Source organism: Contarinia nasturtii, unplaced genomic scaffold (genome assembly GCF_009176525.2).
Source record: "Contarinia nasturtii isolate CC-2019 unplaced genomic scaffold, AAFC_CNas_1.1 Cnas_scaffold_187, whole genome shotgun sequence".
NCBI classification, from domain to species: Eukaryota; Metazoa; Arthropoda; class Insecta; order Diptera; family Cecidomyiidae; genus Contarinia; species Contarinia nasturtii.
In genome coordinates, this window is record NW_022197544.1 from 2,635,092 (window position 1) to 2,662,249 (window position 27,158).

The following is a 27,158-nucleotide window of genomic DNA, read 5'->3' on the forward strand; positions in this document are numbered from 1 at the left end:
AATGATGCAAACACGTCGTTTGCAGTTTGTATTGTGTGTGAGTGTGTGTGTGACTAGATCAGTGTGCAAATTTCGAATTCAAAGACACCATCGATGTTGAAATCAAAGATTAATCTACAGAAGTTTGATTAAACACACACATTCCAAACCATCTCCGATCAGTTTACATCATTCATCAATTGGGAAAATCGATTGTTTCAAATTTAAAAAAAATATATATATCGCAATCTTTCGAAATCAAATGCCTCTGCATAAAAAATTACTTTATAAGCCGAATGTTTTTGTTTGCTTTTATGAATATCGGTGTAATTAATTCATTATTTATTTATTTTTTTATTCCGGTTGCCGGTTCAAGTTTTCTCGAAGGGCCGGAGCACGTGCATCACTCAGACTCATTGCTCCCGCTTCTTGGCATTTCCGTTCGGCATATCATATCACTCGTTCGATGTGTATGTTTTTAATTTATTCTCAATTGTTCTTTTAATAATTTGCTTGACGGTGTTTTGCGTGTGTGTGTGTGGCGGCGAGGGCTTATATTTTCATTTCTGTTTGTTATACACAATTCTAGTTGCTTCTATGACACGGAAGGAATGATGTTAATTTTTGTTTTCATTAATAATCATTGATGCTTTGCAATTGTTCCCCATTCTCTCTACCTCATTTTAACTCTCATTAACTTCCGTAGCTATTTCATTTCTTTGGTTCTCTAAAAAAAATGCCGTTCGTTTCACTGTAGTTTTAAGTGTATTATGTTCATTTTATAATTCATAATTTATTTTTTAAGTTTTTGTTGTTGTTGTTGTGGTTGGTATTTGGACAACTGAATTGAGTGTGTCGCTTATTTTTCACCTAAATAATTCATATTTAATCGATTATTTGTTTTAAATTGCGGAGGATCGTGTGTATGTGTTTGTGTAGATGGATCGGCATTAGTTTTGTGTACAACATGTTACTCAAATTTTTTTTATTCATCTTCTCTTAATGTTTCCATTTGCTTGTTGTATCCACGCATTAAAAAAAACCGCGATTTACATACTACATTGTTCAAATTCGGTCGCTAAAACCAAATATAACACACAGAGGGTACGAATGATTCAGCTGAGAACTAAAATTAAAATCAAAACTAAATTTAAACGTATAATTGATAATTTTCGTTCAATAAAAAATAAATAAATAAAACAAAATGCAAAACAATTATTACGAAATTCAAATATTTATTTGATGTTTGTGTGTAGAAAAAAATGTGACAAAACAAAAAGACCAAAAAAGAGAAACGAAAGAGAAAAAAATGGTATAAGAATCAGGAAATCCAATTTAGTATACACGTAAACAGAAAAGTATGCGTTTCATTTTCATAAGAAAAATAAAAACGATTTAAAAAAAATTGGGCGAAAACTTATCGGCGACAATATTCACAAGATGGCATTTCGCAATTTCGATTTGACCGCCGGAAAACCGCCAACGTGATCATCAACAGAGCGTCACGGCTTATCAACAAACGAAAATTCGAAATTCCAGAAAATGAAAACCATGTAAAAACCAACTTGTGAATGTCGCTCGAGATGGACATTAAGTTTCTTTTCCCTATTTTTCACTTTTCTGCTGAACAGAACACACATTTACATAACTTATATGAAATACTCTTTCCAGGAAAATTATTTTTCATTTTGTTTATTTTGCTGGACAATTTCACGCCGCACAAAAGAAAACAGAGTTTAGCTTTAAATGTCGCAGCACAATATTGGAATTCATGTCTTTTTCTATGTCTGCGCTATTTAAGCATCTCGACTGTGTTTTTTTTTCTGTCGCCACGGTCTGTAGACTATGTGTGTATCTGTCTGTATTAAGTCAAGTCGCCGTCGTTCTTGTATGTGGATTTTTTTTTCTTTTTCTCTTTTCGTTACTCAAAATTACATAATGTTTCACAAATCAAGAAGAAGAAAAAAATCATAAAAGTAATAATAACAATAAAAATGAACTCATTTGTCATCGTTTCCTCATTTTTTTTAGTTTGGTTTCGAAATGCTTTCGGACTATATTTAGTAGTTGTTTTTTTTTTAATTTAAATGTGTGTTTTTCTTGTTTATCTAACTCCTGTTGGTTTTTTTTTTGTTGTTTTAATTAATTAATTTATTTATTATTTATTTAATTTTTTTTTTTCAACATTTTCATTTTTATCATTGCGTGTGTAGTTTTTTTTCTTTGGGGGGAGAGTATAGAGTAAAAGAGGGAGAATAAAGAAAAGTAAGTAATTTTAATTAATTAAACCCATTAACGATCCGAGCAAAATATTCCACACGTTATCATTTTATTTTCCCCAAAAAAATCAACGTTTCATGGTTTAGTTCTATGTCTTTCAGAAGAAAGCTTTTTAACGCAAATTTAAAACAGTTTGGAAATTAGATAAAAAAAATTCAAAATTGTTGGGCAGAATGGTATTGCTGCTGCTGCTGCGGCTGCTGTTATTGATCATGACGCGATCGTTAATGGGTTAATTCATTTATGAATATATAGTAATGTTCTCATATTTCTCTCTTATAAATCTTAATTAAAAAGTTGTTTTTTGTTGTTGTTGTTCGGTATGTATGTGTCTATGTTGTTGTGTATGTGAAGGGGGAGGCTGCAATTACTTTGTTTACTTGTTGCTGCTGCTTGGTTTTTTTCTTCATTTTTTTTCTTCTCTCAATTAATCATATAGAATAATCTTTTCTCAATCGCTTGATTTTTTTTTCTTCTTTGTATTTATTTGAACTCTTTTAATTTTAATTTTATTTAAATTTGCTGTTAATGAGTGTAAGTGTTATTTAGTTTGGTTGGTTTTTTGCTTCTAATTAATTTTTTTTATTTATTTATTTGCTTTCTGTTGTTTCTTGGGATATTTTAGTTTGTTCTGTTGTTGTTGCATTTTTTTTTTCTCTTTTTTGTTTATTTTGTTAGAGGAGGCGAACGCATAGCTACAGTCTCTCTTCTTCCATTACACATTCTTAATAAACATCTTAAACAAATACAAAGGCTTTAAATATGACAATGATGATGCGGTAGTATAAATAAGCAGCTCACTTCGATGTCATCATGGTCACGAACTCTGTACGGATCACATGAAATTGAAAGAGAAAATAAGAAAAAAAGAAATACATTTGATTAGAATAATTGTTTATAATAATTCACGATATTTCTTCGGTTATTAAATATTTAAAACTAAATTTTAATCTTGGGACGGATCTTGGACAAACTGAAACTAGATTTTGAATGTAAATTAATTTCAAATTCAAAAACGAATAATAAAAATTGATTGGTGCGAAATACAAAACAAACAAAAAAAAAACAATGTCAAATCATACATGGGGTGAAACATACACATCATCGAACCATAAACGACAGTAGAGGATAGACGGAGGAGCTATATACCCGAAAATGCACTGATAAAAATAAATGATCGGAAAATGGCCCCAAACTCGATCATATCGTTACTTACCAAATAATTGCGAATAAATCTTTTATGCAAAATTGATATAATGCCAACGATACAAAATGAACATTCAAATACAAAATCGGGAACGGAACATATAAAAGGCTTCGACACGATTTGGGATACAACTATTGACAATTGGACGGTCACAGAAATGTAATGCGTAATGGAACACAGGGTTGAGTGGTAAGAGAAAATGAATAATACAATTGAGAGATACACTAGGATGTGTCATTTGTGGGTGGAGGTATGACTATTTGTGTGTGTATGTGCAAAATAACATTTAAACAGCTATAGTTTCTCTATCTACTGGAAGACATATTGCTGCAAGTCCAAAAACAAATTGCGACCAGTAAATAAAACAAATTGCAACAATTAAAATCTAATAGGTAAAATTTATTGAAATTCAATTTTCTGTTGCTGAATAAACCACACTACTATTCTGTTTTGATTTGTCCATTTATTTTTTTGTTGGTAAAATGTCTGCAATCAGTAAATTATTTTTGGTTTTTTTATTTACTTAGTCATCTTCCTGCTTAAATTAATTCAATGGAAAACAAAAACAAAACAAAATTCATAAAATATAGAATATGGCTTGACATAATTCTTATTTCTTCTTCTTCTTCTTCTAATAAATAAAATATTCTATATAAAAGCAAAAAAATTGAGGATTTTTTCGGTATTTCGAGCATTTCACATGAAAATCTCAATCGCAATGTCTGTGCTATTGTAAAAATAAAACAACAAATTATGGTTTCCATTTAACAATTGCTAAAATGTGATTTATATGTTTGTTGGTTTTTTTTTGAATTGCTGTTGTTGTTGTTCAAATTGCGTGCATTGTATAACAAATTTTATCTAGAACAGAAAAAAAATTCATTCGATAAAAAGGAAGAGAAGCGACCGATGCGCATGAGTCGAACTAATACGCAATTCGGGTAGCAAAAAAGCCTCACATTGAAAACTGTAACACGGTGTGTGTTCCAGTGGATATTGTTTTCTGTCTTTTTTTTATTATGCACCGATTTCACAAAAATTGTGTTCGTATTTATTTATTTTTTGTTCAATGAAAATTAATGAAAACAAATGTTTCTTTTTGCACATTTTATCAATGGAATTTCTTTGTTTGAATTTCGTTAGTGTATAATTGTCAATTTTATTTGTCAATCGTTTAAAATTTGAGCCAATTTTTAAATATGTGTTAAAATTTGATGTTCGTTTTGGTCTAACATTCAAAAATCTACAAGTTTTTGTTCATCTAAAAAATAATGATTTTATCACTTTCGTATTCTTGACACTCTTCATTTATTTCTCACCATAATTGGATTGATCTTAGCGATTTATTTGCTTCTAGGATAAAACTAGAAAAATAAACGATTCGTATTTTATATGCATTTGGTTAATTTACATGCCATCAAAATAATTCATGCACAATGATTGCTTGGTCAATATTGTATTTGGCTAATAATTAATATATAAAAAAGGGTTTCACATGGTTCATGTCAGTTAAAAGAAGGAATTATTATTACGTTATGTCGTATTTAAAAATTTCATTAACATTCGTTTAACCGTAATCGTGTCAACTAACGCACGGTTGTAAAAAATGATGTTTTGCCTGCAATTCGGAAAATTTGTGCTGAAAAGGTGTGGATTTTCGGTGCAGGTGTTGTTGTTTTTTCGGACTTTTTGAGTGATAAACACGTAAAAGAAAAATCAATATGTAAATTGGGCTGCTGGTTGAGTAATTGTTTTTCTGATCTTGTAAAAATTTGGTCGACATTTAACGACGAAAACAATAGCACCGAGCCAGAAAATTACATGTCAATCTCATATTTTGAATTGGCTTAAGAGTATATTTTGGTGAAAATTGTGCATTTTCCATAAGAATAAACTACACTAAATTTGTTGGCCAAACATTAAAAATGCATCGATTCGATTCTCTAATACCTTTGTTTGTCTTCAATGACCAATTCTCTCTTTTGTGATTGGTTAAAAACAGTAGTCACATGAATTTTAAAATATCGGCATATCGTATCAGGAATATATTTGTGCATTTGTGTAAGTGTGATATAATTTTTCTATGTGATGTAAAAATCGGTATATTTTTTATATTGGGAGTTGTTCCCCTGCAATATTGCGTTTTACAATTACTTAACAAATAATACGTTTATTGACTAAACTAAAAATTGCACCGGTGACGGTGTGTGTGTGTGTGTGTGCCATCTTTTGTGTATTTCCAAATTTTGAAAATGTCTTGAAAGGCATCATTCAACATTTGTTTAAAACTCGTGTTGGTTACGTTATTATTGGCGCTTGGGTGATCTATATATTTATTTTGGTTTTGAAAATGAAATATATTACGAACCCGTTTTCTTCTTAAATACATTGCTTGAGATCATTTTCTTGAATTTATTACTCTAGTTTGAGTAACGTGTTTATGAAAAAAACAGCTTTAAATGTTCATTATTTGATAAGTTTCAAACTCAACTGGAAAACAAAAGTCATTCCAATTAAGGGCTATTCATGAAATTGACCTTTTTTTTAAATGTGCTCAAAATCCATAAAATGGATCAAAGTCTTGTTCATATTTTATCATAATTTGCAATGAGTATAATTTGATTATCGTATTTTCATCAACTTAAGCAAATAAAATTGCAATCGATGGCTCTTGAAATAGATTTCTTGGAATTCAAATAAAGAAATTTAATTTTGCATAGCATATGCACTTTTTGCGGAGATTTTATTTTCTATAAATTTTCTTCAGGACCAATCTTCTCATTCTAGAATTGTTCTGGTAAAATATTGTTTGTGCAGAAAATAATAAAAAACAAAATTATAAAAAATCTTTGCGTACGATTCTATGTTACTCTCCGGAGTCAGTACATACAATAGTGATTAATTACAATAAAATACTATTATTTATTTGCCATACTCTTTCACATTTTGATTGATGCATCTTATAAATCTAAACACAATTGTAAAATGGAACAAACATTTGCATATACGTTGTATGTATCAGTATTTGCTTTAATGTCCGGTCAAATTGGTCGCAGTTGAGTGTGTAGGAAATAACATGTTTTGAAATATCATCACACATATAAAAAAACAGAGTGCACTGTTTGGTTCTGACATCAAGAGAAATGTGCGTGACACTAACAACTAAATCGAAGGGGTTGCATACATCAACACACACACATACGATTCCTATTCGAATTGAGTTTTTTTTTAATATTTTGTTTTTCTTTCATTATTTACATTTTGAGTATTTCAGTGTGTACATTCATAATTGCGACACTTAAGGTTTTTGTGTGTATGTGTGTGTGTGTGGGTACGTGTTTGTGATTTATCCCATGACCAGAATTGCATAGACGAAATCGGTTTTCGACAGCAGAGAAGAGATGCACTTATTTTGAAACATTGTACGTGACCATTATTTGACCGAATATTTCAGTTGATTCATCTCTGTCATTCTCTTTCACTCTCTTTCTTCCTTTCGCTCTCATCCGTACAAAAGTCGTATGGGTGTATTTGTGTGTGTGTTCGTGATTTTCGCATTAATTTACATATATTGTGGACCACATTTTAATAATTTGTAAGTCAGATTCCGGAAATCTGAAAACGAACGATACAATATCGATTTTTTCTTCATTTTTCATTCAGGGTGTTTTTTTTTGTTTGTAAATTTAGATTAGTTTTTTTTGCGTTTGTTCTGGTTTTTATTGTGTTTAATAAAAACAGAAAATAAAATTAAGAATATTTAAAAAGAAACCGAACGCAAAAATCACATTGAGAATAAACAAAACAAAAAAAGAAGAGAGAACACAACGTAACACAAAATGAATAAATGATGAGATTTCCCTTGAGTAATTTGAATAAAAAAAAAACGGAAATATATTTTTCTTTGGCATAAATAAAAAAAGAACGTACGCAAAGAAAATTGGAAAAATTTCAATGAATAAAAATATCGAATCGAACATACCGTATCAATTGCTTTCTTGAACAAATATTTAGCATTTTCGACGCTATGACAACATATACTTTCACTTCTGCGTAATTCATTCGTTTGCATGAATTATGCATGAAAAAGAAAATGTTATTTATTTAGTGAAAATTGTTTTTTTTTTAATCATATGTTTTTCTGTCATTTGCCTAATAAATTACAATGTATAGCGTTAATTCTGCGAGGCATACGCACGCACAAAATATTCATTGAAGAAAGCCAGATTTTCGGTGTTCGTTTTCTTGTGGAAAAAAGAAGAAAAGTCGCTTGAAGGAAACAAACAACTCAAGAAATATATATTAAAAAAAAAAAAACATTTTTTTGTTCTTTATTCAAACGATTGAAATGATAATAAATTTTAAATGAAAAATCTGTAAGAAACAGAGACAATGGAAAGAAAGAATTATGGCAACACAAAAATGGGAAAGAACAAATATTGACATTGTTAACAAAATGAGAAACCAAATCGCTTTGGAAGAACAGAAATGAACACTGATTGCATTTTCTACAAACAAGTATTACCAAATGATACATATCTGTTGTTACTTTTCATCATAACTGCTTTTTTTACTTTCTTATTCGGCAGGTGTTTGATTCGGTTATTGTGTGAAAAAAAAAATATTTTTTTTCATAGATAATTTTGTTCATCGGAAAAAATCCCATTGATAAATATCGATGATTATTACGGACATAGAGACATAGATTTTTATATTTGGCGGAAACAACAGTGAAAATGATAAGATATTTCTGTTCAGTTTCGTAATAGTTTTGTTTTTTTTAAAACAATTTTTTTCTGGGGAAATAAAGGAAAAAACAAACGGATACTGATGCAACACAAAATGCAATTTTCACATGTATTCGATGTTTGATTTTCCGTATTTTTTTTGCAAATGTCATATGTCGCATATTTATATAGCATATAACATACAATACAATGAATTTCAAGCATTAGAAAAATAATAATTATATTGAGCCACAATCAAGAGTGAAAACAAAGAAAAACTGGAATTGAAACTTTTTTGATATTTCTCATCTGATTTGGGTTTTGGAACGTTTTCCTATACGGATCGTTTCATTCAAAGAGCAAAGCCAAATGTTCGTTTGATTGTTTCAATTCCAAAATTTGAATACAAACAATTTACAGTGATAATAACAATAGTAGTGCTGCACTACTGCTACTGATGCATAGCATGAGAATATTCGGCATCCCGTGTGGGAAATATTTTTTTTTTTTTTTTCATATCGGTCGAAACCCTCTGATGAGATCAGTTTAACTGATTTTTTGCGATGCATTTCATCCGTTTTCTTTCGGTATTTAATAAAATTTAGGAAAAAGAAAATGGGCACAGACACCACACATTCTAATTATCGAATGCACACGTACATTTTGTGCCATGTTTTCAAATGACTTTGTTAAAACTGAATTATTTACCAAAAAAAATTATTCAGCAAATTCAATTAATTCAGTTTTTAATTTAAGTGTAAATTTGCAAAATAACAATATAATCTTTAAGTACATATACAATTTGCAATATGAAGAGTAAGCAAACGGAAATGAGTGGAATGAAAAACAAAACAACGCAAAAAAGTGCACGAATAGAAAATCGGATAGAAAGGAAAAAGTTAGTTTATGGAATACAAATCACGTTTTGTGTGTGAAAGAGAGTTTATCCAAAGCTCGTTTTTTTTTTCAAGTGATAAAGAGCGAGCACAAAAAATAATAAATGAAATGTTTTTCTATTCACATACAAATCAAATAATTATTCTATACTGCTGCATATGCAAATGCCTTTGAAAATGAGAGAGAGAGAGAAAAAAAAGACAATGTAAACCTTGAATTAGATGATTGAATTTACCATTTCGTGCCACTTGCTTTGAAAATGTTCATCAAAAAGAAATTAAAACAGAAAAGTGCTTTTGGTATGTATATTTTATGTCGCTTTTGAGAGACTATAATTTGCAAAAGTTTATCTTTTGTAATTTAAATGCGATTATTTAAATCGAGGCTTGACTCACTCACATCGGTGATGAAGATGAATTGAATTTTCGAAATATATGAAAAAAGCTTTTCTTATGCTGTTTTGGATAAAATGGCATTGCACAATATTTTCTCGAAAACATAACAATCAAATTGAAATGCTTATGTTTTATTTTCATGCTCGATTTTCGGTTTATTCAGTCAGTTTCGATCACTCTTCTTTTATCCTCTATCAATTTAAAATCGCTTCACAACACTCAATTGCCAACTTGCACGAAATTCGGAAATTGGTCGCATGTGTGAACGATTGTGAGCGTGTCACCGAAAAAACACACACACACATATAAATGAAGTCAAATAAATTTTATGCAAATCACAAACCGAAATCACTAAACGAACGAACGAAAATGCTCATATACACTATGTTTTTCCACACATATTCTGTATTAAGTTTTATAAGTCATTCAAATATGAAACGTGACCTTAAAAGTCAATTTTCACAATTGTTTGATCAATAAAGACATACAAAATCGGAGCAAAAGCTTTTTTCTCTGCCTTCATAAGTTGTGAGAAGCAATCGGATGAAATGTTTCGAATTAAATTCCACTCGCTGCACACAGCAACATACATTTCCGATACATGTTTTTTTTTTGATATTCTACTCAGCTTTTTATCGATATATTTTTTATTATTCGCAATTTAATATTCTATTACATATATCTTCAAGTTTATTCTTTTTCTATTCGAGTAAAAAAAAACATTTCTCCGGGTATTTCTCTCATTCCCAATTGTACATTTGCGAGTGGCGTTGAAAACGTATTCCAATCAAATATAGTTCTGATATTTGATTTTCACTAGAAATGCATCCGAGAGTCTCTCTCTCTAGAGAAAAAGAAACTGTAAAACTGTAATGTAAAAGTATCAATTGATTCATTTATAAATGATTTGTGTTATATGTGTTCCTGTCGAATATATATTATTACGTATATGGAACTGGCTGAGGATGTTGAGTTTCGAATGCAAAAAAAGCTCACAATCTCTCGATACAACATATTCGAATAGATGATTCTGATTTAATGCATTCACGATTTGCGTACGATGTGGGCAAATTGATTATTGTGCACATAGCGGCCGCAACAGCAGCACCAACATCAACACAAATGAACTTATATTATTTTTTTTTATCGATGGAACAAAATGGGAATTATTTGCTGTATTTTTCTTTCGTGCATACATTTACAACAGCACACATAATTTGCAGTGCTTATTTTTTTTGCCCCCAAATCACAATCCATGTGTACCAGAATCGAGAGCGAGAAAATATAAAGGGAAATATTGCCGAAAATCTAGTGTATATAGTCGATCGTGAAATTTATTGGTAATATTGTGAACTGCACATTATTGGGGGCATAAAATAATATTTGATTGTCTCTGGACTTTATTTTCCGAATTGAAGCGGAAAGTGTGCTTCACAACAAATTTACTATCGTCATATCGGCTATAATTTGTGATTCGTACCAAAGTACCGAAAATGGCACAACGAATAAAATAAAAAGACACATGCGAACGATAAAATGATACAATATCCAGGCATTTTGATATGAACAGCATAGATGAAAACGTGCACGCATTTATGTCTATTAATGATTTTGACGATTGTTCAATTCTTAAATTCGTATTGTTACAAACGCGATGGAAAAATTGCATGTGTATAACTTACGAAATAGTGCGGATTTTACGAATGTAGCTCATTTAAATCAATTATATCGAATCAAAAGACACGCTTTTCGATACATTTTATTCGTTTGTTCGTTTCAGTTTAAATGAGCCGGAAATGGCTTACGGCCATTTATTTTCATCGCATAAATTTTATTCGGTGTTTGATGACAGCGAGTGCATCTCAACTAGTATTTTACAAGTTCGAATTGGATTGAACTGAAACCACATACATTAAAACGGCAAAATCTTATTTGCAATGTGTTTAAATATTTGGCTAAGACTTTTGTGGTATGTTTTCACTAATGTGCGTCACCGCTGCTACAACCACCATTGCCATTATTTTCTGTTCCACATTAACGAGATATTTATTTAGTTATGGCGCCGTAGAGTACGCATTCACACTTACATCCACATATATTTTACTTATTAACTTTCACGTTGATATAATCTAATTAGGGAGTAAACTTCATTTTTAATCGAATCACCATTTTCAAAAGCCAATATTGTGAAGTGTGAACACACAACGGAAATAATTGCGAGAAGGACAAGAAAATACCAACACCTTAACAATTGTTGGTTTATTATTATTATTATTTTTTTTCTTCTTTTTTTTCATTGTGTTTCATTCAGTTGTTTTACTTGACGATGCGCATCAACTGAAAATATGTACAAGCTTAAGGCTGAAAAAAATTATCGAAAAAAAAACCAACAACAGCAACATTGTTCATTGTACTTAACACTCACACACTCTTTATTAATTATGACCCGAAAAATTAATCATGATTTCATTGATTAACTATTATCGCCTAGGTCAATCATTAAACGTGATTAGGAAAACCGAATAAAAAGCTATATAGTGAATTAAAAGAAAATAAAACTGTTTATTTCTATACTAAACAGTTGGCTGTGTACAATATTGATATGCTCATTAGAATTCATTGAACAAGAGTCATCTAAAAATCAAAAATGTTACTTCGAAAAAATAAGTGGATATTCGAAATGGATCGATGAAACCTCGTGCACACGATAAATATTACAAAATACCAAATAATACGTGTGTGATAATGATATTTGAGGTCGCCTTAATTATGGTTATTTTTATTTAAAAAAAATTCATTTCCTATTTCATTCTATTCATCGCGATTTTCCTTATAATAGTACCTATGATGATGTACAAGTAAATTGGTATATACTTTACATGTTGCTGGGATGAAGGGCTGTAAAATTACACATTTCTTTGCACAACACATTGGGATAAAATGGGAAAAATTGAATATTCATTTTTCTCTTACAAAACGAGTGCATTTTCGGGGACGAAATTTTCTTTACAAACTACAACCAGGCCAACAAAAGCGATAAAAAAAACACACGCACAGAATGTTCAATATAAGATTCTAGATGATTATATTGTTTGTCTAAATGGGGCGTTATCCGAAAGCGATTCAATTTTTTTTCGACACGTACTCGGGGGGGATTTTTGTTCTAGTGGTTTATTTTCCTTTTTTTTGATTGGTATTTATATTTAAGTAAACGCTTCACAATTCAAAACAATATCAAAGGTGCAAATTTCAACAAAGAAAAATTTGAGGGAGCAACGAAAACTCAAACGAAAAATAAAAATGAAACGATCAAAGAATAGAGTGATACATGGGCCGAATTGAATCACTCCAAGTGCAAACAAAGAGATTTTATTCATTGAGTTCTTTTGATCGATGTTCGGAAAATACGAAACTATCTGAAATGTATCGGATTTTCCTGGAAAATTTAGCAGATTTTCGGTTATTTTCTAAACATCAAACAATAAGTTTGCTTGTCCCACTGTTGAACGTGCAGTGCGTTTTCCATTCCACTTATATCACTCATACTCTTCGATCAATAAAATACGGTTTGTTGTTCTGTTTTTTGGCATTCAGGATTGCGTGTGGAAGTAGACCAACTTAAAATTCTTAAACACAAACCAAAGTTTTGGAATTGAAACTCAACGTTTGAAAAAACAAAACAAATAAACGCAAAGGAAATAAAATCGGTCGTAAAACAATTGAAGAGAACAAATGATGAAAAGCTTCTCCAATGTTTTCAAATCAAAGTAAGATATACAGAAGATAGAAAAAAAAGAATGGAGCATTTGAAACCGAGCTAAATCATAATTTACTCAAGTGAAATCAAGAAGACAAAGAACAAAGAAAAATTCATGGCAACTTAAGAGCGAGAATTAAACGAAAAATAAAATGTGTTTCTCTAACAACCATCATCGACTTCTCAAGAAATAACAATAAATTTTACCATAAAATATTTCAAAGTAAAAATCTCTTAAGACATTAAAATGCAACCATATTCACGACTCACAAATTTCGAGAAAAACATTTTCGCGCAGAAGATAGAGAATTCCACAGAGGAAATTTACAGAAATTCTTTCCGTCGTTTCCTCTGTTGTATGTTGCGTGAAAACGTTCGTTAATATGTTTAAGAATCGAATCTTGGAAGTCGAAGATGGCGGTTCTTGTTTTGTTTGAAAAACGACGAAATTAAAATAAATTGCAAAATTTCGAGTTTTTCGTCCTTGATCAAGTTGAATCGAAAAATAAAATGATAATATTTCGAATAAAACCGAAAAATTAACAAAGAAGAAAGTAAACAAACTGAAAATGACAACAAGTAACCAATGAATGTGTATTTAAGATTTGATCATGGACTAATGTTCCACTATCAACGACATCTCGATGACACAAATTATGAACTGAAACCCGGCCGATCATTTTTATTTTAAATCATCAAATGCTGAAGTTAAAAGCTGCACTTTTTTTTCTCTGAATTCAATTTATGGCAAGTTTTCGTAGACTTCATAATTTTGTCATCGCGTGCTTTGATCGTGAAATGAAAATTTAAACCAAACAAAATAAAGAAAAATGCAAAAATAAATGAATAAAATGCTTGTCGCCGTGTCTTCTTACCTTCGTAATTAACTTGACCGTCACCGTCGATATCAGCCTCACGGATCATTTCGTCGACTTCTTCGTCTGTTAACTTTTCACCCAAATTCGTCATGACGTGACGCAATTCAGCAGCCGAAATAAAACCGTTACCATCCTTATCGAACACCCGGAAAGCTTCTCGGATTTCTTCTTCGCTATCCGTATCTTTCATTTTACGAGCCATCATCGTTAAGAATTCGGGAAAATCAATTGTTCCATTGCCTGAAAATTGTGAATCGAAGACAGAAAAGAAAGAGAAAATAAATTCAAAATCAAATACATTTATGTTGAATTGAGAAAAAAATAAATGGAGGAAATCGATTAGTTGTAATTTTATTTTATTTAATTGTTTTATTAGCATGAATTTGTGTCGGCATTATCGAGTAAAATCCGATTATATAAAAAATCTCACTGTGGCAAATCAACCGAAATGCATATTTCAAAATTGGCTTTTAGCGAATGAAATGAAGAGAGCGAGAGCGACGAATTGAGAGAAAAGACTTAAAAAGAAACAAAAAAATTCAATCAATCTTTTGTACAGGGTCACATGGTGTGGAGGTCGCCTTTAAATTAGATTACAAAATCGGAAAGAAAAAAAAATCAGTGCAAAATAGAAAATACAAACGAATAAAAGCGAAAGAGAGTGAGCTGATTTCATATCGAACGTTGCGAACATAAAGAAAATTTACTCGAATTATTAGTTCTATTTTTTTTCTCGCATATTTATTCGAGAACAAACAGTTCAAAAATATGATTCGTGCTAAACTTATTTATTGCCCGTTAATTCGGCCGATTATAGAAACACGTTTCGAAGCGGCTGCATGCTTTCGTTTTGCTCTTTATTTCTCACTCTCTTGCACACCCAAATCCATTTGTGCTGCATCTCTTTTGATCGTATACGATTTCCTAAGCGCGCACACACACACACATCAACGGGATAATGATTTCGAGCAATTGCGAATCGTTAACCGTAAAATTGTATCACAATGTGGCGAACAGAACAGAAAAGAAGAGAACATTTATTATGCGAAATATATAATTTGTTCATTTTCAGAAGATTAATGCCGAAGAAAGAGGGAGATAAACTTCGATGAATAAAGAAAAGAGCATTCCAAAAATGTTCGCCACTTTCAATTGGAAATGAATAAACGGATACGTACACAAGATGTTAATCGGTGAGTATCAATTTTCAAACATGGTGGATTTCAATGTGTGTTTGTTGATTTGCTATGTTAACGGATGCTCGTCCATTGTCTTTATCGTCAATCATTAGAAACGATACGTTAATTGCTTCGTTTTGATTTTGTTTTTGCCCATTTGTTATTGTGCTTTGCTTCGACGAATTGTTTGTGCTGTATATATACAATTGACGTCACATACATCACAATGTGTCATTCATGTTTCATTGGAATTTAGCATTTATTTGGCTGCTGATTTTATATATCGTTGCGCAACTGAAAACGATGTATTCCGCAAATTTTGGAAATAAATTAAGTTCAAATTAGAAGTAATTGGAACTTTTTGGTGTTTTTCCCCTGTTTATTTTCTCGCTGGAAATATTGAATACAAGATACTAATGAATAGAATCGACGAGATTCATTTTCATACAAATAAATATCAAATGGACGATGTAGTTGATGTAAACATTTGTGAGTTTTATCGTTGCTGTTGTCGTCATTTGGTCGACAATTTGCAGAGAGAAAGAGCAAGCAAATTACCATTACGTTACTGTTCTAACTAATCAGTTGTATACGTTTTGTAATGGTAAAGCGCCAATATGGTATGTCCTATATTCCGTAAGCGTGAGCAGTGCACAAATCACTGGACTTTGGTGAAAACGCTTGGGAATTTATTCTTGTTCGTCTTCTGGCATGAAAATCTGCGTTTTTAGCATGAAAATATGAATGTGTTTGTGGTTTTTTCACGGTGGTCTATCCATAGTTCATTTCGCTTGCGCAAAACAGGCTGAGAATATTGTGGAAAAAGGAGTCCATAATGAGATTGCGTTCATAATGTGTGCTGGACATGGGATTGCATGTTAGATAGCCATATTTATTCTGATTGCGTGTGTGCCACGGTGATTTGGTGGTGATTGGGGCGTTGTTTACGTTCTCCATTTGGTGATAAGTTTTATTTTTTGCTTTCATTCAATCTGTCATTCTCTCTGCGCTTTTTGTGATGTTTTTGTGTAGGGAAACACAAAGAAAATCACTATTTTTACCAAATTATTTAAAACCATACATAACCATAAATGTAAATTGTCGCTTTTATAAACATTATGTCATAAGTAATTGAGGAAAAAAAGGAATACAAAGACAAAGCCGTACTAAATAGCTCATCCGAAGAAATTCACACCGACGAATTTGTCCGAAAAAAGGCCCTGAATAGTCTCGAAACGGCGGCAATAGCCTCGCAACAAATCGATAAACACATATGTTTCAAATTTTCCAAATGTGCCGTCCGTTCCATTTACATTACATTTACCTCAAATCGAAAGAAAAAACAAAATGTACTACACACCCAAATCAAATGAGCTGCACACACAATTCATTATCCAAACAATTTGTTCAAAACGAAAAAAAAAACTTTCGTAATTGGAGCTTTATTAATCGATTGAAAAGTAAGAATATACATACGGTCAACAGCACCACCGACGCATTGAGTCGCACAAGCAATTGAGAGGATCGAAATAAAAGCACAAGCACAATACAATGTCTGAGTATTGGTTCCGAACATAAAATTTTAAGCCTTGATTCCATTCTGTACCGCTTGGGACTAATGGGTTAATGAGGAACTCATATGAATTGAAGGATTTTTTTATGCATGTTCACAATTGTTCGATGTAAGTGGGAGTTCCGCAACGGAATAGCCCCAGAAAAAATCTATTACAAAAAAAACCTCGAACAAATCACCGCGGAATTATGGCTTGGAATAGAGTGCTGGCAGCGATTTATACGTAAATGCTTCAAAGAAAAATGTACTTGGTTTGAAAAAAATCAATGCTGTTTCATTATTGAAGAAAAAAAAATCCACCAAAATTGAAAAATAACTTCATTTTATTCCATCTATCGATATAATTTTTAATCGATTATGAAAATTATGGTATTATGCGGATGTGTTCGAAAATATAAATGTTTGTCTCTGTTGATTACACATGAGTAAGTATATGAATTAAATTCTACTTTCGAGGTAATGTTACTTTTTAGCCACTTGCGTGAATACGAGCAGATATTGTGTACCACACCCACGTTTTAAAAGCATTTTCCAAGCCGCAGAGGTGAGCTCAATGGTTTTCGTTCCAATTTTTTTTTGTGTTTTTTTTCTGTTATTAATAACTCAGATACACAAAAATGAAAATAACAGGAAAGAAAAACAAATCCATTTAATTGCGGATACGCAAAGAAGAGGTTGTTTTGCTTCTCAGCCCTCAAAATGTTCAATGTTAAAACGGAAATCAATACTCTTGCCAATGATTGACACGTACATATACAATCATTTTTGTTTAGAGGGATGGGTGATTGGACACAAAAAAATCTACTTACCGTCGGCATCGACTTCATTTATCATGTCTTGCAGCTCAGCTTCTGTTGGATTTTGGCCTAGTGATCGCATAACTGTGCCCAATTCTTTTGTTGTGATGGTACCATCGCCATCCTTGTCGAAAAGTGAGAATGCCTCTTTGAATTCAGCAATTTGTTCTTCTGTTAATTGGTCAGCCTAAAATGAAAAAAAAGTATAAAAAACATTAAATTAAATGCTTGTCAATGGTACACAAACAAAAGGTAAAAAAAAAAACACCCAACAAACGCTTGAAAAAAAAAGATAATGGATAAAATTATGTGCAAGTTCCTGTAGCAAACAGCAGTATTGTGACGACAGCTTCAAATTCATTGCCTTTATATGGTTTGCTTTTTGTTCTTCATTCGTTTCGTGAAGCAGTTTTTTTTTGTTTACAATTCACGACAAAGCGTGATATCGCCTAAATAACTGTTAAAAAAGTTTTTGTCACTTGTGCAATTCACTTCATTGGAGATGTCACTACCAAAGGGAAATGTTCGCGTTTTTTTACCATTCATTCTTCTCTGTTTCTTTCATTTTATTGCTTTGCATGCGATCGTAAAAAACATTCCTCTCTGCTTTTTTTTGTATTCGGTTTCATTCTATTTTACTTTTTTTTTTTTCAGTACTGTCATTCGCCAGTATTTTCTCTGGCTCTATTAAATCATCAAACAAAGACGGGTGTTTTTCACTCTCACTCCACAATTCATAGAAATTGCATGCTAACACATAATCATCATTTGCGATTATCGCACATACAATTTTACTCGGTTTGAAAACTGATGACTTTGATTTCAAATGTGTGCGCAGTTTGATATGGTGGCTAATATCATTTTCGTTGTGTGTGTTTTTTTCTTCTTCTGTGGGATATGTTTGAGCTGTCACTTTTGTGTTGCGAAAAACATTGCGCGCAATGTTCGAAAGAATTTTTGAGGCACACACATTTACACCCACATACACTTCACATCAAAATGATTTTTCAGCGATGAAGTTTTCTATGAATATGACTGTGCAAGGTCGTCCAGTTTTTAAAATATACAAAAAGCTCCTCTCTCGCTTTTCTCTTTCGATAAGCTTCTTTTTTTAATAATCGAAATAAAAACATACGAATTTATGTATTTATCATTGAATGCCATCGATGATATGGGTATTGAACAAATTGGTTTTATATTTATTATGACGACACAGTCTTTTTGATTCGAATAGTTTTTCGTTTGATTTCAAACAAGACGAATGAACAACAAGTTCGAATTTTTTACGAATCGATCCATTTTGTGCGGTCACATTTATGTATCGTTTTCTCCAATTTTTTTTCTCATTCTGTTCGCTTTTTTTACGTATCCGCACCCTTTCAAAACAACAAATAGAAATGTGTGACGCATTCAATTGAAAAGCTGATCAAAGTTCAGGGAAAACGATGGTATGTGCGCTGGATGGAGAGAGTGACATTTTTTTTGACACTTGCGTCAAATTGCTAAAGCCTTCGATAAGGAACTTTTCACAGAACTATAATGTGACTAAATATGATTCTTTAGAAAGAAAGGACCTTCACCCCCATATCACCGTCACTACAAATAACTGTGGTCGATTTTCGTTTTTCGGCAATGTATATTTATTCTGAATGTAACCTTCGGACCAGCATTCAAATACCGTGCAACAGAAACACAGAAAAACATATGCAACGATCTCAAATAAAATACAACAAGAAAATGTCGAGTATATCTCAATGACAAGTCGATAATAAAAATGTGTGATGTCTTGTATTTCTTCACATGGAATCATGTATGCAATTCAATCGAATTGGTATCAGTGAAAAAAAAATTACGCTCAAATCGATTCCTATTAGTCTTCCAAAGTCATGTTTTTTTTTTTCTCTTTACTCATGTTTTGCTTCTAGTTTCCAGACAAATACACTGAATGAAAAATGCAGGCAAAAATAGTTGCTAATCAAAAATGAGAAATGGTTACGATGGCAGATAAAAAGAGAGAAAATGAACGAATTTTATCGTGTATTCTACCGTTCATTTTCAATTTTACAGGCAGAAAAGTCGCCAAAAAATCTATTAGTAAAAAGGCGATGAGAAATGAAAGCCGTCATGAAGTGAATTATTGAGATGGGCGATGAAAAAAGTTTTATTGACGTATTTTTTTTTTCGATTTGAAATGAAGTAGAAAGTTTCGTCATGTAATTCAAATAAAGTTTAAAATAATCGAATCCAAATCGATGAATTCACAAGATGGCAATTTATCGCACTTTTTTCTTTATCTGTCATTTTAATATTACTTTGATGTTTTTCCTTCTTTTAAGAAAATGTTCGTTTTTTTTCTCTCTCACTAGAAAATGAGATAATTTTGTAATTGCATCACATTCTTCTAATTAGTCGTTGCGTTTTATTGCCAATGGCACAACGTGCTTTTTTTTGCATATCAAAGGCGTTTCAAAACATTAAAAAGGAATGAAAAAAAAGACGGAAAAATACACAGACTAATCGATCGATCAAATGAAATTGGTTACGTTTTTAATTAAGGCAACAAATGGACCAAATTATAAACGGTACAAATGTTCAAACGTACACAGCAGGGCGACTTGCTAATTTCTTCTATGTAATTTTCTAAATCGAATGACGAACGGTGTTTAGAAAATGAGATGTGTTTGTTTATATATATATATATGTGTGTGTGTGTGCAATGTGAAAATTATCACAAACAAAATTTAATTACGATACACGATTTCCAATGTTTAACGGAAATAATTGATTCAGTGTTACAATGTCACAAGAGTGAATGAAAAAAAAATTGACAAACCATTCACGTCAATGTGAGTGAATGCGTGCTGAATTCTCGACAGAGACGAGAAGAGATTGAGTCAAGTAATCGGGTAAACAATTCGCCAGCTATTTATCACCTTGTAATAGAGAAGAGAGGCCGACAGCGGCAATTGATATGACATTATGGAAATCAGTGTCGCTTCGTCGTTGTTGTTGTATTCTTTGCTCTATCGTTCTTCAAAAAAAATCTTGTTCTCTCATGATAGAGAATATGAGATGTATACAATGCTGCCTACGTGTATTTATGCTTTGTTTCATCCATTTGAAAATGGATAACAATGTTAACGATATCACATGGCGACACTGAGATTCACAAAATCACAACCAAATGAAATGTGATTTTGCTAGTTATCATTGCACTTGAGTGCGCACACATTCAACCAATCATTTTTTCTATGCATAAAGTGCGCGAGCACACACACACACACACACGGCTTATTTTCTATTCTCCCACAAATGGAATTTTAACAAACGTTAACCAATACGCCTCAGTCTCTTTAGAGATACAGACGAAAGAAAGAGAGTTAAAGAATAGAGAAAAAAAAAGTTGAAACATGAAACAAAAACCTGTGTTTGCATTCTCGTTGTTTTTCCCCTCAACTTTTCAAAGCTTTTAGTGAGTTTCTCTTTTCAAAGTGCCCACATATCCTGAAATAGTCGATTACAATTTCGTATTCATAACTTTTTAATAACCACATTATATATTATATATGCGTATCTATATAACGGGGCAACCATGAATACTTGCGTGCATACTTTGCAATTCATTTACATGGACATACAAATGCAGCGTTTTTTTTTAAATGTTGAAATTGATATAATTTACGCCAAACGTTGTTGGTTAATATATTTCGTTTTGTTTCCCATATGCTGTCGCCACCATCGTTCATCGATGTTGTGGCCCGATTTTTGTTGTTGTTGTCTTCTTTTTCATTCTGATCTTTTTTCAATGGCATCATTTAAAACGCTCACACATTTAACGAAAATTTTCTGTTCAATTGTGATGAATGACAGAAAAGTGGCTGGGCTATATTAGCTTCGATTGAGATCGCGCACGTTTTGTCAATATTAATTTCGATACGGTGTTGAAAATGGATTTTATGCATATTAAATTTCAATTGAAAGTGGCGTTGATTGGATTAATAGCGGTCACAGTCACATTTCGATATTCATTCATACGCAAAACGTTTATATGCATTTTTGTGTGTGTGTGTGTCATGTCAAGAATGACTTTCAATTATATTTTTATTAAAATGACATCAAAATCATTTTACAAATTGAATTTTGATCACACACAAACTCTCTCTCTCTTCGGCACAGTTGTACCGCTTCATCTGGCCACAACATTCATTCATTTCAATGTGAATTGTACAAAAACATAACATGTTTTTGATGATCGAACAAGAGAGCGAACGAAAAAAAAAAACACACGAAATCTCACCGTAATCATATTTTATTTTTAATTGAATTTCAATGGTGAATATAAAATAAACAATTTTTCGTTTTGATTCGATTTTGTGAAACCAATTAAAAGCATTTGCTGAAATGATTTTAAAATCAATAATGTGCCACCGAATTGGACGTTAATTAAATCGTATAAATATATAGATTTTTGTGACCAAAATTGACGAAAAACGCCTTGGACATGTGGTTGGTGCGTGTGGTGTTTTTTTAATCGCTGTATTTGTGTGCGCTGCGAATTAAAATCCATTCAGTTTTGCAACATGCTTTGTTGTGACGTTTCTTCCAAGCTAAACACCTAAATAGGTTGCAAACACGCCAATATGGCAACAGTATTGCGCAATTCGCACAGCAGCAACAACAGAACAATCAGAAGCAGTAGCAGCAATGCTACATTCACTACAAAAACAAAAACACCAATCTCTCACCGTCTTGTCATTCAAAACTTGTGTTGTTGTTGTTGCTATTTTTCCGTCTCATGTTCAGTTCCCTTCTAGAGCCGAGAGATGCATATACATGCATATGTGAGTGACTATACATGCACCCGTCAACTCGAATCGAACGATCGGTCCAAACTGACCATGAGTGAAATAATGTTTTATGAATTGTTAATTTTGTAAAATAATGCTCTTTTTTTTAAATCGTTTTACTATTTCTCTTGCTCGTTTTGCCCGCAGACTGAAGGAATGAAAATCAATTATAAGATTGATATCCTTCAACTTGGAAACTTTGTACATTATTCAAATATGCGAACCAACAACAACAAATATAATGTGAAATAAATATTTTGTATCGAGTGCAGGCCGATATGTCATGACTCATCTTTCGCGTGTCAGCAATGTGCGGTCATTAATTGATGTGGTTGTTTACATTCGATTAAATTACAAATAAAGCCATTGGTTTCGACATAGTTTTTTTTCCTTTTCTATCTCAATCTTTCCTCCACCCACCTCGCACTCTCCTTTGCAAAAACATAATACCAGCTTCAGCTCATAACACTTATAGTGCTGATTTCAATCGAGTTCGGATGGCGGATATTTGCAAAGGGGTGAAAAACGGAAACGATAGAAGGATGGAGCGATAGAGAGAGAGAGAGAGATCCAGCGAGAAAAGACGGGGGGAAATTGCAATTGAAAAAGCAAAATTCAGGCGCAGAAACATGACAACGATGAACGCCGTTTTGCGCATTAAACACTGAAAAGCTACAGCTATGTGTATATACAATTTTCATTCGATGTGTTTTGTGCATACATACGAGAAATAGCATTTACATTGTTTAAAAGTGTTGCTGCGTATGACGTGCGCGCACATATATATGTAGTATATAAATTGATAATGGTTGTGAGAACACATCCAGTGTACCGTACCTATAGCCAGATTTATGCTATTGTAAAAAGAAAGAGAAAAAAAAACTTCGTACATGATTTACGCAAAGAAAACTTTATTTTTTCCTTGCGAGAAAGGGATGAGAAAACGAACAACAGGGTAAATCGTGCAACTTTTTGCTATTTCTTTCGCCCATTTTTTATATGCTTATTCGTTAAACTATGCACATAATCAAGAGACATTCGGTGTAAATGAAGTGCGCGACATTTTAAAAACGAATTTCTTGTAAATCAAATCATAACTATTTTCAGTTGAATTGTTCCGGGGCGGCGAACTTTCTTTCTCTCGAACGATAAAATTGGATTTATTTTTTTTTCTCGACACGATTGTGTCTAAATTACATAGGTTATTGCTCGGAAATTTGTTCGCCGTTTGTTGTTTCGTTCGGAAAATTGATATTCATTCACATTGAAAATGCTTGTCAAAAACAAAACGGGTAATGGTATATGTTAAGAGTTCGCTTTCCACTCACTCACTTTATCCTGAGAAAGTGGTGTTAACGCATACAAGTACAGTTTACAGCATATCGTTCGTGTCATTTACGCCCGTCCTTTCTTTCATTTGAAAAATCCAACAAAAATTGTATTTTATATGGATATATAAATGTCAAAAAGCATTAGAACGAAACGGTTTTGATGTTCGAGTCGAAAGTGATATTGATGTGCATGTTGTGGCGCGCGCGGTCCAAGCACCAGTAAACGCACATCCATATAGTTCGATGGCTGTATTTCATTCAGTATTCGAAAATATGAAGTAAAACGAAACAACGACGACGATGACAACGACAACAAGGATGACGATAATGACGAAAAATTTGTTACTGAATCGAATTTTTCGAAGTTTAATACTTTTGAGATTGAATTTCGTACATGAAAAATCTAATCATGATTTTGGGGCGATAAAAACGCCTTTTTCTTTACAAACAACAAAGCCAACAACGGAAAAGCACTGAAATGAATAGAATGAGAAAAAAAAAGCGAACAGAGAGAGAGAGAGAGAGAATTTTGAGTGAATGGAAATGGGAAATGGGTAGGCAAAAAAAAATTCACTTCGCAAAGTGAAATATAAATACAAAATACGGTGATTATGTGTACCGAAAATAAACTGGGTACACGCATACAACGGCAAATGGGGAACAGCACACACACACACATACATGTTGAAACCGAAAGCAAGAGATAATATGATGATATGAACAACCAAGACACATCATTTTATGTATCAGTATATGCGCAGATGAGCATAGCATATTGAAGCGCACACGAGAATGTGAACTAGACCTGACTTTTTTTTCTCTTCTTTTATTGGATTTTTTTTTCTTTGTTTCGGTTTGGCCCGTGTTCATTTATATATTATATAGCTCCGTACAATTTTCATTTTTCCCATTTTTATCTTTCTTTTTTTTCTCTCTCTCTCTCTCTCTCAAATCCACCCTCTCTTTCGCTCTTATTCAATTATTTTATTTTGATGATTAGAAGAGCAAAAAGATATGTGCGATAATTGGATAAATTGTATGACATTCCGATTCGTAGCATAAATCGTTCTTTTTTTTGTGGGATACTGAAATTTTATTTTGCACAACGTTAAAAATATGTGGAAATTGTTGAATTGAGCCAGATATGGTTTGGTATAAGACAAGCAAAAACGTCGACAGGCAGTAGTGAGAATTTGTGGTATGCATATAATTCAGCGTCGAGCAACTAAATCATCAAATTATATACCATTTGAAAATTGGAATGAAGCCGCCCTAAAAGCATGAGCCGCATGGATCCCTTTTTCATCTCTCGGCCGGCAAGAGCTACGCGTGTGTATGTGTGTGTGTTGAGAGAGAGAGAGGATAACTTTTTTTATTCTTTAATTCGAAGTCAAAAACGGATTTTCTTCAATTCAAAATGAAACGTGAAAAATTCCATAGATTCGTATCGTTTTGCTGACGCCAAATAATGACGGACATTGAAAATAGACGAACAACCACGTAGCAGTAATCTATCAAAAACAACGAACAATTTTTTTTTTTTTTTATAATTTTTCATTCGCTCCATATATTGTTCGTTTCGGCATATATACATATATTTTTCTTTCATCGTTCTGATAACAGAGTAGGAACGAAGTAGAAGTGAAAGAAGCGAATAAAAATGTGTCTACGTTTCGGATTCTTGTTCAGTAGTAAAGTGCTTTTGGGGGCGCTCTCTTTTGTGTAAGTAAGTGAGTGTCTCTTTGTACAAACAATTGCTATAGCTTTTTGATGTTCATTGATTTGTACATATGCAAGAGCGAATGAGCGTGAAAGAGTGCACGCATTCGCTCATTCTCGAGTGTCCACGTATATCGGTACACGGAGAGCACATATAAATAGCAAGAATTGGAGATAGCTTTGCCCGTTGCATATATATAGATAAAATATATGTTTTTTTTTGTCTTCATTAAACTGGTATTTGTGTCGCGCTTCGCATCACATTGCTTTCAAATATTGTATGCGATGTGTGTACAATGTACATGATTTAGCTGGCTGAATGGTTGCTTGTACACATTAGCTGTTGTTTTATTTGTTGTTTTTTTTTTCAACAACTTTATTCTTTTAGGTTTTTTTTGGTATCGTTTGCACGATAGAATGTGTGTGATTGTGATGAACAGACGCAAAGCACGGCATAGCACATTCATCATTGCATGTATTGATCTGGCATTCTGGAATACGAGCCCAATAATATATGTATGAGTACACATACGAATGCTCTATAAGCTCTCTCTCTGTCTATCTCTTTATCCTAGCGCTTCGTGCAATTCAATGCTGTCATTTTCTCTCGGTAAAACGAGCCGACACACACACAAGCAAGATCCAAGTCGTAAGCGTGACTGACGTGTGTATTTTACAAGTTTATTTGGCTTTAATTTGCTGTATCTCTTGTCCAGTAATCCGGATGAAATTCACGCAGATATATTATACATCTGACATTTCCCACTAATAAATTCCAGTTGAATATGGCAGCGGCAAAAGCGCACGAAGAAAAATATAATAAAACGAATTTGGTGAAGAGAAAACTTTACCGAAAATGAGATGGAGATGGAAACAGAGAAAAAGAAGAATCACCGTGGAAAATAAAGAAATGGCAGAAAACAAAATGAATCTATCGGAAGTGGAAAAATTTCAAGTATGCACACAGAAGCGCTTTGTACGCCCTTCCACCGACTCAAATTGCAGGTTTTGTGTGATGATGATGATGATGATGCTGGTATTTTTTTTTTTCATATTTAACATCATGTATATTCCATTATACATTTGTATCTGGGGTGTGGAAGCCATCGAATCAACTAAGAAACGTGACTTTGTATATGGTTGTTATTATTTTTTTCTGTTCGTTCGTAAATATCGTATATCGAGAATTTCATGGCATTTTTAATGCTCAACTTTGACAAATCCTCAACTCGTCTCCATTCCACTGTCCCCACCTCCCTTACCATCGTTATTGCCCCGTTTGTCATTGCATATATCTGTGTATGTAAGTGTATATAAATGCTCCAAATATATTTCCCGCGAGGTGAACGCATGCAAACGTCACACAGCAACAACGACGGCACCAGCAGCAACAACAACAAAAAAAGACATACTCATGAGAACTTATCATTCGTCGATTGGCTCAAATAATATGAATTAAAGATGAGCACCACGAGCTCTGCTGCCTGAGAGCACGTATAAACTTTGAAACATACCAGTTTTCATGCGAATCATGTTACATTATTGGTATATATATATATATATATATATATATATATATATATATATATATAT

General features: G+C 32.4%; 1 protein-coding gene across 1 annotated transcript in view; it reads right to left on the bottom strand.

Moving 5' to 3' along the window:
* Positions 1-1,194: 1,194 nt before the first annotated feature.
* LOC116352179 (calmodulin) overlaps positions 1,195-27,158 on the bottom strand; it is a 34,344-nt gene continuing 8,380 nt past the window's right edge. The window contains exons 2-4 of the mRNA XM_031784568.1: positions 17,681-17,855; positions 14,118-14,360; positions 1,195-3,085 (exon numbers count right to left, since the gene is read on the bottom strand). Coding sequence (XP_031640428.1) covers positions 3,057-3,085; positions 14,118-14,360; positions 17,681-17,855 — 447 coding nt within the window. The 3' untranslated portion in view covers positions 1,195-3,056. The remainder of the gene's footprint in view (positions 3,086-14,117; positions 14,361-17,680; positions 17,856-27,158) is intronic.